The sequence below is a fragment of the Eschscholzia californica genome, unplaced genomic scaffold, assembly GCF_041429995.1.
Source record: "Eschscholzia californica isolate CP2 unplaced genomic scaffold, dmEscCali1.0.p SCAF_5, whole genome shotgun sequence".
Classification (NCBI taxonomy): Eukaryota; Viridiplantae; Streptophyta; class Magnoliopsida; order Ranunculales; family Papaveraceae; genus Eschscholzia; species Eschscholzia californica.
Genome location: NW_028238472.1, coordinates 52,076,050 through 52,091,021, shown reverse-complemented (window position 1 = coordinate 52,091,021; position 14,972 = coordinate 52,076,050). Strand labels below are relative to the sequence as shown.

The 14,972-nt window shown below is 37.9% G+C and overlaps 2 protein-coding genes across 4 annotated transcripts; one reads left to right on the top strand and one right to left on the bottom strand.

The window, feature by feature from the left end:
- Nucleotides 1-203: 203 nt before the first annotated feature.
- LOC147540437 (uncharacterized) lies at nt 204-8,026 on the top strand. 2 transcript variants are annotated; one of them, XM_086638904.1, is made up of 6 exons: nt 204-1,464; nt 3,586-4,015; nt 5,087-5,160; nt 5,317-7,042; nt 7,183-7,390; nt 7,658-8,026. In XM_086638904.1, the coding sequence occupies exons 2-6, from the start codon at nt 3,625-3,627 to the stop codon at nt 7,905-7,907; spliced, it is 2,649 nt and encodes an 882-aa protein (XP_086495030.1). In that variant the 5' UTR covers nt 204-1,464; nt 3,586-3,624; the 3' UTR covers nt 7,908-8,026. The 2 variants fall into 2 exon arrangements, with proteins under 2 accessions (XP_086495030.1, XP_086495028.1); XM_086638902.1 differs by having other exon boundaries at nt 1,196-1,464; nt 3,581-4,015.
- Nucleotides 8,027-8,700: 674 nt separating this feature from the next.
- LOC147540436 (PKS-NRPS hybrid synthetase cheA-like) lies at nt 8,701-14,203 on the bottom strand. Of its 2 annotated transcripts, none has more exons than XM_086638905.1 (7): nt 13,919-14,203; nt 12,058-12,422; nt 11,593-11,703; nt 11,383-11,514; nt 10,911-11,021; nt 9,371-10,830; nt 8,701-9,286 (listed from the first exon to the last, which is right to left on the bottom strand). In XM_086638905.1, exons 2-7 carry the CDS (start codon nt 12,163-12,165, stop codon nt 9,028-9,030), a joined length of 2,181 nt encoding a protein of 726 aa, XP_086495031.1. In that variant the 5' UTR covers nt 12,166-12,422; nt 13,919-14,203; the 3' UTR covers nt 8,701-9,027. The 2 variants fall into 2 exon arrangements, with proteins under 2 accessions (XP_086495031.1, XP_086495032.1); XM_086638906.1 differs by having other exon boundaries at nt 12,058-12,750; nt 13,919-14,186.
- Nucleotides 14,204-14,972: the final 769 nt, after the last annotated feature.

Below are 14,972 nucleotides of genomic sequence, written 5' to 3'. Positions count from 1 at the left end.
ATATCCATAAAAATTTGTAAACTTCGTACACATATACATAATATCTAGATATTTTTATTTACAGTACTTGAAACCTGCCCTGGCTAGCTGGAAATCCTGGTTCCGCCCCTGAATGTTGCCCTAACTTTTATCAAATTCATCAACCAAATTCAAGAGTTTGTTCTGCCGTTGGGTTCTAAAAAAGACATTCTCTTACAAAAATATGCACTAATCATGGGTATTATTTCGTTCACAACAATTATACAACCACTTTTAGTTTTTTTTTTCTTTCTTTTAGAAATCAAGTACGATCGACATTAGTCATTACAAGACATAGATACATCATCAAGATGTGATAAGCAAGGTAACAACCTAAGTTAAACTAATAATTAAAAGGGCATAAAACCCAACAATATAGAGCCTAAAACCCGACAAACTTGTTAACCCTTTAATAACCCAAATTTAATAACCATGAATTCTACCTCCTCTAGAAATCAAACCTGGAACCTCCAGTTTTTTGGAGTTAGTTGTGAAACTTTTGGAATTTGGCCACGAAGATGATATGACCTATTTAGACAATAATGGCTTGCGCTCTAAGTTTATGAGCATTTAGGGTGTAGAAAGTTGTCAACTTTTGCACTTAAAATGAAGGAAAATTCTAAATGTGTTCATTCGTTTCCTAAGCGACCTCTATTTCAAATGTGTTTTCTCAGTTCAACTTCCATGGTGAATCGTTGGTCACATGGGGTCGTTGCATGCATGGTGTTGCCATAGGAAGACGGTTAGTGTAAAAGATAAACAACAAAGAAATAAATTGTTCGAAAGGAAAGGTAAGAAAAGAAAGTAAAAAACCATAACTTAAACTTCTTTTTTGAGTTAACCATAACTTAACTTTAATAGGGGAAAAGTGGATAGGGAGGCATCTTAGAAGTTGGTCACTTTTGAGGATCATTTTAGTAAATTGGTCATGTTTTGGGGGCAAAATGGAATCAACCCCAAAAAATCTTCCCCATATAATGAGGTGCCTATAGCAACAGTCGAGTGTGCCTATAAAATTTCTCACGTTGTAAGATCCAACGGCCAATGATTTCCCACAATAATAGATTTAATAGTGTGGGACCCATAAGTACTTATCACGTGCCCAAAAAAAAAATAACGTTATTCGATCACGCGACGGTTCTCTTTATGTTTATTCGTCAACCCAAACAAAACCGTCACATTTATTATTTAACGGAGACGACACTCACGATAAAACGTCTCCAGTTATAATATTTAGGGTTTCTATCGTTTTCTTCTCCTTCCTTTCGCCGAAAGTCAGAAAACAAAGTTTTGATCTTTTTTTTTTCTTAGGGCTTTCCGATCTGATTTCTGGGGTGAACGATAAAACGCTTTCCAGACGATTTGATCTTTTTCACCAAAAATCAGCAAAATTCCGACATGATTTTCTGATAGAAAACTGAAATTCGTTGCTTCTCCCTTCTTGAGGTAATTTCTATCTAAATGCATGCCCTTTTTCTCTCTCTTAACTCTCTCTCTATAACTCTTTATTGTCTTCTTCCATGGATTTACTGCAATTAGTTCTTTGATGGATGAAAATCAAAGAGGGTTTTGAAATTCTTACTGATTAATCATCAAATGAATGAGTTTGATTTTGGGTAGATAATCTTTTAATCATCTATTCATGCTAAATACAAGCAAAATAAATGATTATTAAGAGATGGGTTTGAATCATCTCTCTCTTTCTCTACCATCATGTATAATCTTGTTGTTGTTGTTGTTATAGAAACCATCAGTGGCTAGGCCAGAAAATTTGGCCTCCGGGCAGTGGGGGGGCACTTTATCTTAATAATAAATTAAATATTCTAATAGCGTAAGGAAAGAAAATTATAACGATGATAAATATATGTCTAAGATGAGTTATTATCATCGGAAAGACGTTATTGGAGTGTTAATAGTTTCAAGTATGTAATTCCTAATATATGTGAACAAGTTACAACTCATCAATGTGTCGCTCATTTGATTGATTAGCAACTTTTGACAATCTTTATAGTAGGAATATACATTCCGTTAATAAGCGGGTAGCTAGCGTTAATGCTAAGACCAAGTAAATCGAACAAGAAATATTATTTTCTCTCTTTAATAAATCAAGATGAGTCTTCATTTTCATCCGTTTGATGTTCATGTAATAATAAATCAAGTTCAAAACTATCTTTTAAAATGTACCTCCACAAATGCATTTCTATAGTCTCATATTTAGTAATTCCCGAACTGTTTCTTCTGTATCGGTGGATCGTCGAAATAAGCAAGAATACCATTTCTACAGAAAATACCATTTATGGGTTATTATTACTGTGATCATATTCTTCTAAGAAACATTGGTAAAACAAACGACAAGAAAGGTCGGATGGAAGTTTAATTTAAAATGGGTAAAATTTTAACCAATTATGATCTACAAATGAACGTTGTTGAGATAAATAATACAAAACAAAAATTACGTACTCAGCTTTGTTTTCATAATGGAAAGAAATTAAACGAGGAACCCCAAATGACAAATAAAAAGTAATCAATGATGAAATGTGAGAAATTCTTAGGGACCGTGCTTTGGAGTATGGTATCAGGTGGTTTTGGGGGTGTAAAGGTCGGAGATGTTTTTCGGTTTTGTTATTTTAGATTTTTGAGCTTATTAGTGGGTTTAGTTAAACTTATTACTAAGTAATCAAACTCGGAATCTCGGCCGAGCCTCGTCTCAGGAGAGGGTCGAGACTGAGACGAGACCCGAGATTCTCGGCCGTCTCGGCCGAGACCAACTACATAGGTAATAATACATGTGGCTTTGTCACTGGGAGAAAAAACAAAACTAAACAAATTAGCAGGGGAAGCATAATTTGGGCTTGTGGGGGCACGTGCCCCACAAGCCCCTTACTAGCATCACCCCTGCAAACCATCTTTGTTTCTTGTCACATTATGACTCATTTTCCCACTATATTTCTAAATTTTCTTCTATAATCATATAAATCATTTTTAGATATCAAAATTTTCTTCTAAATTTGGATGGGCTCCTGGTGCCTTTGTCAGAAACAAAACCCTATACCTATTGAGGCTTCGACTTGTGTAGCAAAAGCAGAGGCAATATCGATGGTAATTTTACGCCGTTTTCGTAATATGCACACACATCTAGGTTTTCTTGTCCAAGTCAAGGGAAATGTGTGAGCCTACAACAAAAAAGGTGTGTGCATATAAAATTTCCTATGAATATAAAGCATCGTTATGGTGTTGCTCGTTGACGAGTCGGAGAAAAGAAAAACGTCCCGTGCCGCTAATTACATGGGAAAAGATCCCTAGGAATATTAGTGAATGAGTTGGTTCTATGTCACCTTATAAGGGAGGTAAAACCACTTTGTCATGTAGAAACCCATACAAAACCTTGAGGTTTTGTACCAAACTTTGTAAAATAAGACCAGGCTCTGGTTTTCATTCAAGCTTTCGAAAGTGAAGTCGAAATGAACAGGAATAGGTTTTCTTCAATTGGATTATGTCACTTGTATATTACATTTTAGATTCTGAATATGTATTTGTCGGTTTCTTTTGTTACCATGGACAGTGCAGATTTTAGGTTTCATACGCTGTGGGACTGTGGCTAACGAAATGTCGCGAGCTAGAGACATTGGGTGGCAACATGGTAAAATGATAGAGGGTCATAGGCACCATGTTCAATGTAATTATTGCCATAGAATCATGATTGGAGGTGTTACTCGCTTTAAAAAACACTTGGCTAGTAGAAGGGGCGAAATAAAGGGTTGTGAAGCAGTCCCTCCAGAAGTAAAAGATCTCATAGAAAAACACTTGGTTGCTTGGGAAACAAGAAAAATGACAGAAAAGAAACGGAAAGTAGTATATGCTGAACCTTTGAATGAGCTGTCATATTACGAGAAAGGCGTTGAGTCAAGCGAATCATATCAAGATATTGTACCTGCTAAACTAGAGAGCTTGCGGAATTCACAAGAAGCGGAAGAAGGTCGTCTACCAATATCAAATGGTGAGTCATCTTCATCTATTCCTGTAACTATTTTATACCTTTTGTTTAATGTTGGTGCATGAGATGTGCAGCGATGTGCATGCCTCAAGGTCAAAATATATGTGTACTGCATTAAAACTTCCGCCTCTCTATGGCAAGTGTACTGCATCAAAGCAGTTAGTTGTCATTTGAAGTGACAGATCAAGTGGCAAGTGACGACAATTTCACTCCTTTCCTATCTTTTCCTTTAACTTGTACAATAGCCAACGTGGTAGAAGTGACCAATCCAAGAAAAGCATTCTCTTAAACTTTATGATTGAATGTTGAAGTACTACAAACAAATTTGATAAAGTATAGTATTAACAGAATGAAATACTATTATTTTGTGGAATACTACATTAAAATGCAGAAATTGAACGCACACCCCCTCTATAATGCATTGAGATAGCGCCTGGCGTTGTCAAAGAAAACAACATTGAGGCAGAAAAATGCCTTTTTAAAAATCACTTTTGTTTGTGGTATATAGCCAGCCTAATGTGAAGTTCCTCGGATATAGTTTATTCGGTGACATAATTATAGCACAAACTTTAGACTCAAACATGCAGAATGGTGTATAGTGAAGTGGTTCTATTTTATGTTTACGTATTTTATGATATCCATAAAAAAATCGAATATGAGGGTTTAAGTTTGCTTATTCGTCTAAGTTATTCTTGCTCTAGATAGTCCATCTATGAATATGAATCTGTCCGGAAGTATTTTGTTAGTAGTCTCAGTGTATGTAACCGTCTCCTAAATCTGGATGATGCATAAACGCATTACGTGAGATTTAGAACATCATGTTAAATCATTAAAACTACATAAAAGTATGTTATTTGATTGGATTTTCGTATGAAAGCATTACAGTTAGTTTGCACATTCTCTATAAAGTCAATTCAGAGATCAAGCCATATTTTTCAGAGATCAAGTCAGATTTCAGATCTAACTTAGGAAAAGACCAACAGTACTTCAGTACCACCAATCCACCATCTCATTCTGACTTGATATTCGATTACCTTACAACTTATATGTTTGTGGTTGCATATCTATTTTCAGACGAGGACCATCCTATGGTATTGAATCAGGAGATGTACGATCTCTATACAGATGAGCAATGCAACAATGAACAAGTGAGTTCCATCTTATAAATTTTTCTTTTCATATCCTCCGTTCTCATGTCCCCACATCGCTAGCTTCTGTACTTTTTCTTTCTGTTGTTTTTGTTGTCGAATCTTTCATGTCATATGCTTCTTGTTCTTTATCTTTCGATTTGTGATTCATTGAAGGGTACAGCACCCCCAAGAGCCACTGACCTTGGTTGGGTTCATGGGATAATGGTAAATGGAGATCAACAAAAGATCAAGTGCAAATACTGTCATAAGATAATCCTCGGCGGTGGAATTTCCAGACTGAAGCAACATTTAGCTGGGGAAAGAGGAAATATAACCCCGTGTGATAAAGTTCCCGATGATGTCAGAGCACAAATGCATCAACATTTAGATTTAAAAGTCTCGGAGAGGATTAAGAAGCAAAAATGTTCAGATGGCAGAGAAGAAGAAACTAACGGTGATGTTCAAAGAAACCTAATGTTAGCTTCTCCGACAATGAATAATGGTAAAAGTGGAAGAGAGTGGGATGAAGGAACCTCTGGAAAGAGAAGAAGAAGACGGCAAAGGAAGCAAGTTATTCCACCTAGTACATCAACCTGCCCACCTTCTTCCCAGAACCTTGCTTTGCCGTCCCAAGAAAGTATCGATCAAGCCGATATGGCTGTTGCAAAGTTCATGTATGAAGCCGGAATACCATTAAGTGCAGCAAATTCGCCGTATTTCCAGCAGATAGCCGATGCAATCACAGCAGTGGGCCCTGGGTATAAGATGCCTTCATATAATTCTTTGAGAGGTGATTTGTTAAAGAATAATACCAGAGAAGTAAGTGATCTCTGTCAAGAACTGAAAAAGTCATGGGAGGTAACTGGATGCTCGGTTATGGCTGATAAGTGGACAAACAGAAGTGGTGATACTGTTATAAACTTTTACGTGTATTCTTCCAAAGGTACCGTATTCCTTAAATCTGCAGATGCGTCCGAGATTTCAAAGTCTCCCGAAACACTTGTGAATCTATTCGACAGTGTAGTTCAAGAGGTGGGTCCAAAGAACATTGTAAATTTTATAACAGACATTACGCCGAACTATAAGACAGCAGGGAAGATGTTAATGGACAAATACAAGACATTTTTCTGGAGTGCTTGTGCTGTGCAATGTATCGAGTTAATGCTCGAAGAAATGAGTAAATTCAACGAAGTGAAAGAAGGATTGACAAAAGCAAAAAAAATATGTCAATTCATATATAATCAGTCATGGGTACTTGATTTGATGAAAAAAAGAACGAATGGAAGAGATGTTCTTACACCAGCTGTTACAAGGTTCGCTTCGGACTTCTCAACACTTCAAACTATCGTGTCTTTGAAGGATTCACTCCATCAGATGTTTACCAGTACTGATTGGATAGATTCAGCTTTCTCTAAGCAAAGATCAGGACTTGAAGTTACAGAAACTGTGTTAGACCCATTATTCTGGTCACAATGTACTCAAACTTCAAAGGTTTCAAAACCTCTTCTTAGTGTACTAGAGTTAGCTTGTAGTGGAGAAAGACCTTCAATGGGATTCCTATATGATGCTATGGATAAGGCAAAGAAAATCATTATCGATGTGTTCGATAACAAGGAATCAGACTATTTGCCTTACTTGAAAGTCATTCAGAAGATATGGGAAGAAGAACTTCATAGCCCTCTCCATGCAGCAGCATATTATCTAAACCCGTCGATATTTTATAGCCCTAATTTCTCCATTAACAAGGTGATCTGGAAGGGCTTACTTGACTGTATTGAGGGCTTAGAACCTAACTTTAGTTCCCAAGATATGATAACAAAGCAGACAACTTTCTATTCAGATGCAGTTGGGGATTTCAGTCGGCCTGTGGCAATACGAGGCCGAGAGTCATTAGCCCCTGGTAAGCTTTTACCCTTTCTGTAAAAAGTGCTTTTCTTTTGATTTGGAACTTTTATTCGGTGGTAGGGTAGGGTGGGTGGAAACTTGGAATGTATAATTTTTTAAGTGGACTAAGTGATACTACTTTTTCTTCGTCTATAGCTACATGGTGGTCGCTCTATGCCACGGATTATTCCGATCTGCAACGACTCGCCATCAGAATCTTAAGTCAAACATGCAGCGCGACGCCATATTGTGACAAGAAGTGGCGAACTTTTGAGCAAATCCACTTGAAAAGTAAAAATAGTTTAGAGCGTGAAAGGCAGGATGAGCTCATCTTTGTCCACTATAACTTGCAGCTTCAACAAAGGTACTTTTTCTTATCTTGTTGGGTGGAGGGGAAACAGTTTCTCTTCTGCCCCTTCCGGTATGCCACATGGCTGGGACATACAATCGTAGTTTTCGGGTCTCACATCGCTCAGGCAAGTGTCTGCACTCCGGAACTGGGTTGTAGGTTCAAGCTCAAGCTTAGTTACTGTTGAGGCGTTGGATGGGCTCGTAAAGCGATAGCCAGGAACAGAACTCGTCTCTCTCTGTCTCCCTCTCTCTCTCTAAAATCATTTTTTAAAATGTGCAGGCATATGGTGGGGAAGACAGGAAGACAAACTCACGATCAGATATGCCTAGAGGAAACGGATATGGAAGGCAGTGAGTGGGTTGAGGATCCAGGATGCTTGAACGAGAACGAAGAAAACCTGGGCGGTTGGCTAGATGTTGGTATACCAATCAATGCTACTACTACTACTACTGATGTTGCTGATACGTCTTCCAGTAAGGTAACGGCAACTGAAACAACTGATGTCTTTGATTGTAACTATAATTTATGAGTTGAGCAAATAAGGAGCGACTAAAATGTATAATCTATAAACCCCAGTGATTGTTTAAGCAACTTGAGTTTTGAATACTGTACATTTAATACAATTTGAAGAATGAGATTTCCTTCTCATCGGCTGTTTCCTTGTCGTCTTCTCGTCATTTTTCAGTTCTACCCGCATCGAGTGAAATGGTTATGGTCCATGTTTTGGGGGAAACAAAAAAAAAAGTTGGGGTACAAAATTTCGTAGTGTGGAGAGATCAGATTTTCACCCCAAAGTAGTTGGTCGACTCTCTGCCCACTTCTCTCATCAATCTCTTCTCATCGTCATCTCTTTTTTTTATCTCTCTCTACCTCGGAGGCGAAGGAGAGGACTTCTTTATCGAAACGTTCTTTGTCGAAACCTTTCATCTGGAAAACCAGGCGAAGGAAGTCTGGGTTTAGGGGTTTCCAAATAAATGAATATACTTGGGCGGCGTCCAGAAAACCAGACGAAGGAAGCCTGGATTTGGGGGTTTCCAAATAAATGAATCTAGAAAACAGATTGGGGCTCATATGGTGCCTGCAGAATTTAACCGAGGAAAACTCTATATTCACTTTTTAGTGAATATATATTGATCAAAGGCAGTTTAAGTTTTTGTTGTTCAGTCGTAGTTTTATTTCAGAGGATGTGTGAGTCCATTAACTCAAGACTGAAAATACTGTGGTTTTCCAATGAACTTTCTTTTTTCTCCTCACCAGCCCACGTAATCAATTTCGTGGAACGTATAAAATGCAATTATTTACTATACATTATAAACCACAAATTAGTCAACTAAATCAATAACAAAAACAATTATTAGTACATTTGAAGATATATTCATTTAAACCACCAAAGAGTAAAAGGTTGGCTTGCTCAAAAAAATATCAAATTAGAAATGTGGTGCTCCTAAACACCTATGTATTTAAGGTTAAGACTAATACTAGCCCTAGTCTATCCCAAGATTTAGCAACCAATACCTCAAAAAATTTCTAAACAAACTATACTTTTATACCTAAACAAAATAAAAAGTAACTGATTAAGAGAAATAACAATGAAGTGAATACGACAAGTTGGGGCGGTAATAAGGTGAGCCCTAACGGTGATGATGTCTTCAAGAGCTGCAAGTTACGATATCATTCAACTTTTGAACAAGCGACTTTCGTTCTTCTTCTGAGGCTTCTACCCATTTTTGCCGCAGTAATTGCAGCTCAGGAAGCAAATCAAAATCGTCTGTCTTCTCAACAACGGGTACAAAAGATAACTGCTTCCAATGTGGGTCAATCGCCGAGAGAGGAATGGGCTTACCCTCTTTGGCATATTGAACCAACTCGTGAGCACATGGTAAACCATGTGTTTTCCAAAGTATACACCTGCAATTGTACGACATCAAGTTCTAAACAACAATGAAGTGATGCAAAATAAACGTTGATGGACTTGGATTTTCATTTCAGTACCTGCACGAGACTGGATCTATCCCAACTCCCCCTGATCGCTTCATCTCTTCCACCATGAAGTCCATTGCTTTCACTGCGATATGGTTTTGTAGATCCTTGAACAGTGTTATGTGGTGACCTTGCTTACTCGAATTCAAGTTCTTCTCAAAAGAGGCCCTGATCTCGACATGTTCGTCTAGAAACATCTGATGCATTCTTTCGCAACAAGTGACATAAGTATCACGTGAGGTTCCTAACCACACCTTCACCTTAGCATGCTCGCTCTCGAATATTTTCGTCGTTGTGTTTCCATAATGCTTTATGTTATTTGTCCATGCACGAACAAATTTCTCTTTCTGAACTAACCAAGTTTCACATATGTATGATATGCACAACCCATAAGTACTCGCCCACTTCGAAACAAAGATAGTAAGAGCATTACTATATTCATTATCCACCTCTGTGTTGCGTAAATTTTTCCAATCAGCGAAAAATTCTTCCAGTGTTTGCTCATTGTCGAATGACTTCTTGCAGTGGTCATGTATGCTCTTATCTATGTGCAATGTGCAGATGACATTACTTACTCCTGGAAATATTGTGTTGATTCCGTTTGTTAATGCAAACTCCCCGTCCGTGACGAATACAGAGGGATAGTGACTGGGCCTATATATTCTTTTCAACTGCGTCAAAGCCCACGTATAGTGCTCTTCGGTGTTCTCCTTTAAGAGTGCAAGTGCAACAGTAAAAGATTTAGCTGTAGATGTCATGCCGACTGCATGAAAGAGAGGCATTTTGACCCGATTAGTTTTGCAGCTGCAATTGATAATTACCACCGACGGAAAACACTGAGCAAGAAGAATGGCTTCTGGGTGGGTCCAAAATATATCTCTGACTTCATTAGAGTTATGATCCTTTCTGTTATACTCCGTATAGTTATGAGCCGCTAATACTTGAATCAACTGTTGCATGTATGTACTTTCTTCAGTGTCACAACGTCTTAGTTTAGATCTAACATTGTAAATCGTTTTTATTGTGGCGTTGTTATCCTTATTCTTTTTCTTTAAGGCCGCAAGTACTTCTCGAGGAGGGACACCAATACTAGTCAAATTTGCTATTATCTCCTCTTCTTCTTTTTCCAGCCGCACAGGACCTACATGTCCTGTTGGTGTGTTCGGGACATCGTGATTGTGGATCCCGCATTTCACTGTAAGTGTCCATATGTCGGTTGCTCTACATGTACTTTTTAATTTAAAAGGACACCCACATTTTTTTGTTTCGGGCTTTTTCCTTTTACCATTGCTCTTTGGTTGATAGCCCTTCTTTTTGTGGCTTTTGCTTACCCCAGATCTTTCACATAAGAGGGTGACTGATGATCCCTTACCTATGCTTGTGTTTCTAGAATTCGAAATAACGATTACCATGTTGTTCCTTTTTCCAACCTCTTGGCACCATTTAATAACTGCTTCTCGTGAATCAAATACCTATCGTAAAGATATAATGATTGATTAGAAGCATTTTTCCAAGTACAGATTTAGTAAAACCCAAGATCATACTGTCATACCATGTCTGTCTCAAATTCTTTGGTCATGTCTACTTGATTAACCGCGAATGCTTCAGTGTGCTCCACAACACTAACATCTTTCGTGACATTTTCGACTTTCATCTCATCCAGCTTCAAGATAGATACGATTAACGTCAATGAAGAATTAGAGTAATGCATAAAACTCACACTCTGGACGCATGATCCCCAACAAAAGTTAGTTTAATATAAAAACTAACAAAATATGGTCTTTTTTAACACCGAACAAATCGATTACCTTGGTTGCTGAAACAAGTTTGAGACAACCGATATTGGTGCAGTAGGTCCAAATGCATGGAATATACACAGAGCTAATAATAAATCTGTCATACCGACCATAATTGAGCGATTTTCATCACTCTATATGTGGTTGTTCTAGGGATGGTTTTTACAATTTCTCCGAAACAATAAGCTCTAGAAAAAGGGAGGAAACAAAAATCGCGAGTTGTTCTACCTCACAAGTGTTCAATTGTCTGTCTTTAACTGAATCTGAAACAAAGGATCCTCCGGAAGAATCATCTCCCATGGTGTTCTCTTCTCCAACCTTTTGGTACCATTGAACAACTGCAGCTCCTGATTCAAATTCCTATGTCAAATATAAAGGTGATCGGTTAGAAGCATTAAATTACTACAACTACAGACTTAACAATAGCAAACATCATACCGTGTTTGTCTCAAACTCTTTATTCGAGTCTATCCCATTAACCATCGGTGAATTGGGGTCTTCCACAACAGTAACATTTTCTATGAGAACTTCGACTTGCATTTCATCAAGCTTCAACAAAGACACAAATGAACACACCAACGAAAGATCAGAAAACACATGAAAAACACACAGAAGTTGCACAATCAATAAAAAAGGGTTAAATTAATAAAACTGACAAGACATGGTCTTTTGAAAACGTTCAAGTCGACCACAGTTGGTTAGCACAACAAGTGTAAGACAACAAGTGTTGGTGTATTAGGGCCCAAAATGCATGGAATAGTGCAGATCGTATATCAAGTTTCATAATGATGATAATTGGCTGACTTTTGTCACCCATGTGGTTGTACAAAGGCTGAATTGTTACAATGTTTACAAAACCAAAGCTTGAGAATAATGGGAAAATGGAAAAGGCAAGCTGTTTACCTCACAAGTGTTCGACTGTGTGTCTTTAACTGAATCTGAAACATAGGAATTTTTGGAAGAAATAGCGTCAACGGACACTGATTCATCTACAATGTCTTCATCCTCCATATTTGAAGTTGTTGACAGTCAATCGTTTATGACCAAATGTTGTGAAACAAGCAAACACGTTGGGAAACAATGACTCGGAACGGTAGTCAGAGTTTAGGGGTGGGATCAACAATCTCCTTCTCAACTTAATTCTCTATTAGGTCCAAGAGAAGCAGTGGTTTTCCCGATCTGAAAACGACCCTTAATATGGAAATGTGAAAGGTAAGTCGCAAGCACCATATGTGTGCACCTACCCTCTATGGTTGTCCAGCAACTCTCTGAGAAAACAATCTGTTTAAGCCAGATGCTAAAAATGCAACAAAACTTTTGGCGAAGGAAGAAAATAGTGTGCGCTTTTACATTCACTAGCTAAATTAAGTAATAAAGAGAAGTAGTTTCCATAAAAGCTAATATACCAAAGATCCAAATCAAAACAAACGATGATTTTGTATAAAGAATATCATTAGGCACAAAATCAGTAATTTTAGATAGAAAACAGTCACTGGCAACCCATTTTTGTTTGGAAAAAAACAGTGCTCTAGCTTTTCAACTCTCACAAAAAATAGTTACGTGCTCATTTTCAGCTTCAAATGTACACCATAAGACCTGAGAGGCAAGATGGAAATAAACAAGACAATAAGAAAGGAACAAAATATGAAAATCACTGTCGTGAATTGCAGAAAATAATTGACAAGGCAAAATCTGGACCTGACATTGTGGTTGAGCAAGACTAAAATCTAAACCTATGGAGAAACCTAAAGCATTAGCTTCCCAATGATCCCTTCATGGGTAAAGAAACCTCCAATAACATACCAACACAACCCAAAGTACCAAGTAAAAGTTTCCCTTTCTACCTATTGATTCAGATTTTTCGCTCATTTTCATAGCTTTTGGTTTAAGATCGTAAAATTTCTTATTGACTTCTACGCAACTTCGAGTCTGAAAACTTGAACGAATTGGTCTACGCTTGTTAGCTAGTTCTTCCTACTATTAGAGTTGCTTATGTTTAATACCTAAGTTAGTAGTAAACTATGTGATATCACTTTTTCACATGATGTACTAATTTTTTTATATCGTATTTAAGTCCCCATACCACCACGATGCATATTTCTCACATCAAGAAAACTTATTGCTAGTCAAACTATTGAAAAGTTAAACCCTACCCTTTTACTATAATTTCCTTTAGTTTAAATGTTATTGCTAGTTTCGGCCTCGTAAAATGACGAGATGACAACCTATCAAGGATGGTTTCTCAAAATGTAGAAAGTCCTCCGGAAAAATCATAAGAGCACCACTTTGTCTCCAGGAACTTTTGCGAACTTCACATCCCATTTATGCCTTGATAATGTTTACTTAAGTATTCAAACTAGCTTACATTTTTCCGAAAAAAAAAGTATTCAAATAATTTGTCACATTCATAGGGGCTAAATCGAAATTCAAATATGATCAATGAGATATAACCAATTAGGGCATAAATGGGTACTGAATTTTGTCAAATACCAAGCAGAGCAATATAAACTTCTTAATCCCATCTCATATTTCATACCAACTACTGGAATTGAACATCTAAATACCTAAACCGTATCAAAATTTTCAATTAATTGAGAAAATTTTGAAACCCTAATTCAATCAACATTCGTTATAAAAATCCAATATTTGACAAGTAATTCAAAATACTAATCAACTTCATTGTAACAATTGAAAAATAGCTAAAAAATTGATACAAAAGAGTGGGAATTTTATAACATAATTACTAGTAAAAGAAAACCCTTACCTAATAAAATTGCTTCGTCTCTTACTTCAAATTAGGTTTTGAGAACCCTTTGATTATGTGAAGAGAAGACGCCAATTTCCAAACTGAAACCAAACTTTGTGTTCAGTTCTTCCGATTGTTCTACACTGGGATAATGTCCGACGGTGGGGAAGGAAGAGATTCAGGTGAATCGGAATTCGAGGCTTTTCCGGTGACTGTCGTTCGATTTGTGAAGGAAGAAAGGAGAGAGAGAATGAGGTTTTCTTTTTGCGAAACTTTTATGGGCACTTCCAAATTAGAAACCTCGATACCCATATGATGGAGAAGTGGGAAATGGACCAGTACCAATGGGCCTTGGATAGATCTTTATCGGGCCAGGTCCGAGAGGGAGAGGCTTGGTGGATAACCATATCGCACATCAAGGCTATCGGGCAGGCTCACCTAGGGTGCTTGACCAATTTTTGGGCAAAGCCTGCTAGAGAGCCTCGATGGAAGGGCGGGAAAGGGATCAGTACCGATGAGCCGTGGGGAGTATATTTTTCGGGGTGGGGTAAACTGGGCGAGGCTTGGCGGAAAATCCCGTCGCACATCAAGGCTATCGAGGCAGTCTCACGCAAGGTGCTTGCCCAAAGCTCGCTAGACAGCGTGGATGAGCCTGACGTAGCAAGCAACTGGCCTTTTGGGTACGGGCCAACAAGCCCTAGTTGTATCTCAACAGTTAATAATCGTTGATTGCCCCGTAATATTTCCAAGATTATTATAGGGACAATCTATAAGCACCCTACTTTTGCCATTAACCCGGCCAAATCTATTAGAGCCCCTCAGAAAGGGCAGTCCGATGGCACTCAGAGAGTTCCTATTTCGCACTAGATTTGAACAGTCCAGATTGGGACAAGTCTGGGTGCCAGGGATTATCCTGTCTATAGACCTCAAACTACTCAGTCTGAAGTCCAGGGAGAATGCGAAGAGAGGGGACAAATTTGAGAATGCCTATAGACTCTCCCTCTATTATTGGGTAGGCACTATCCAAATTCAGTATGTTTTTGTATGTGGGGGACTCGGGTATACCCGAAAT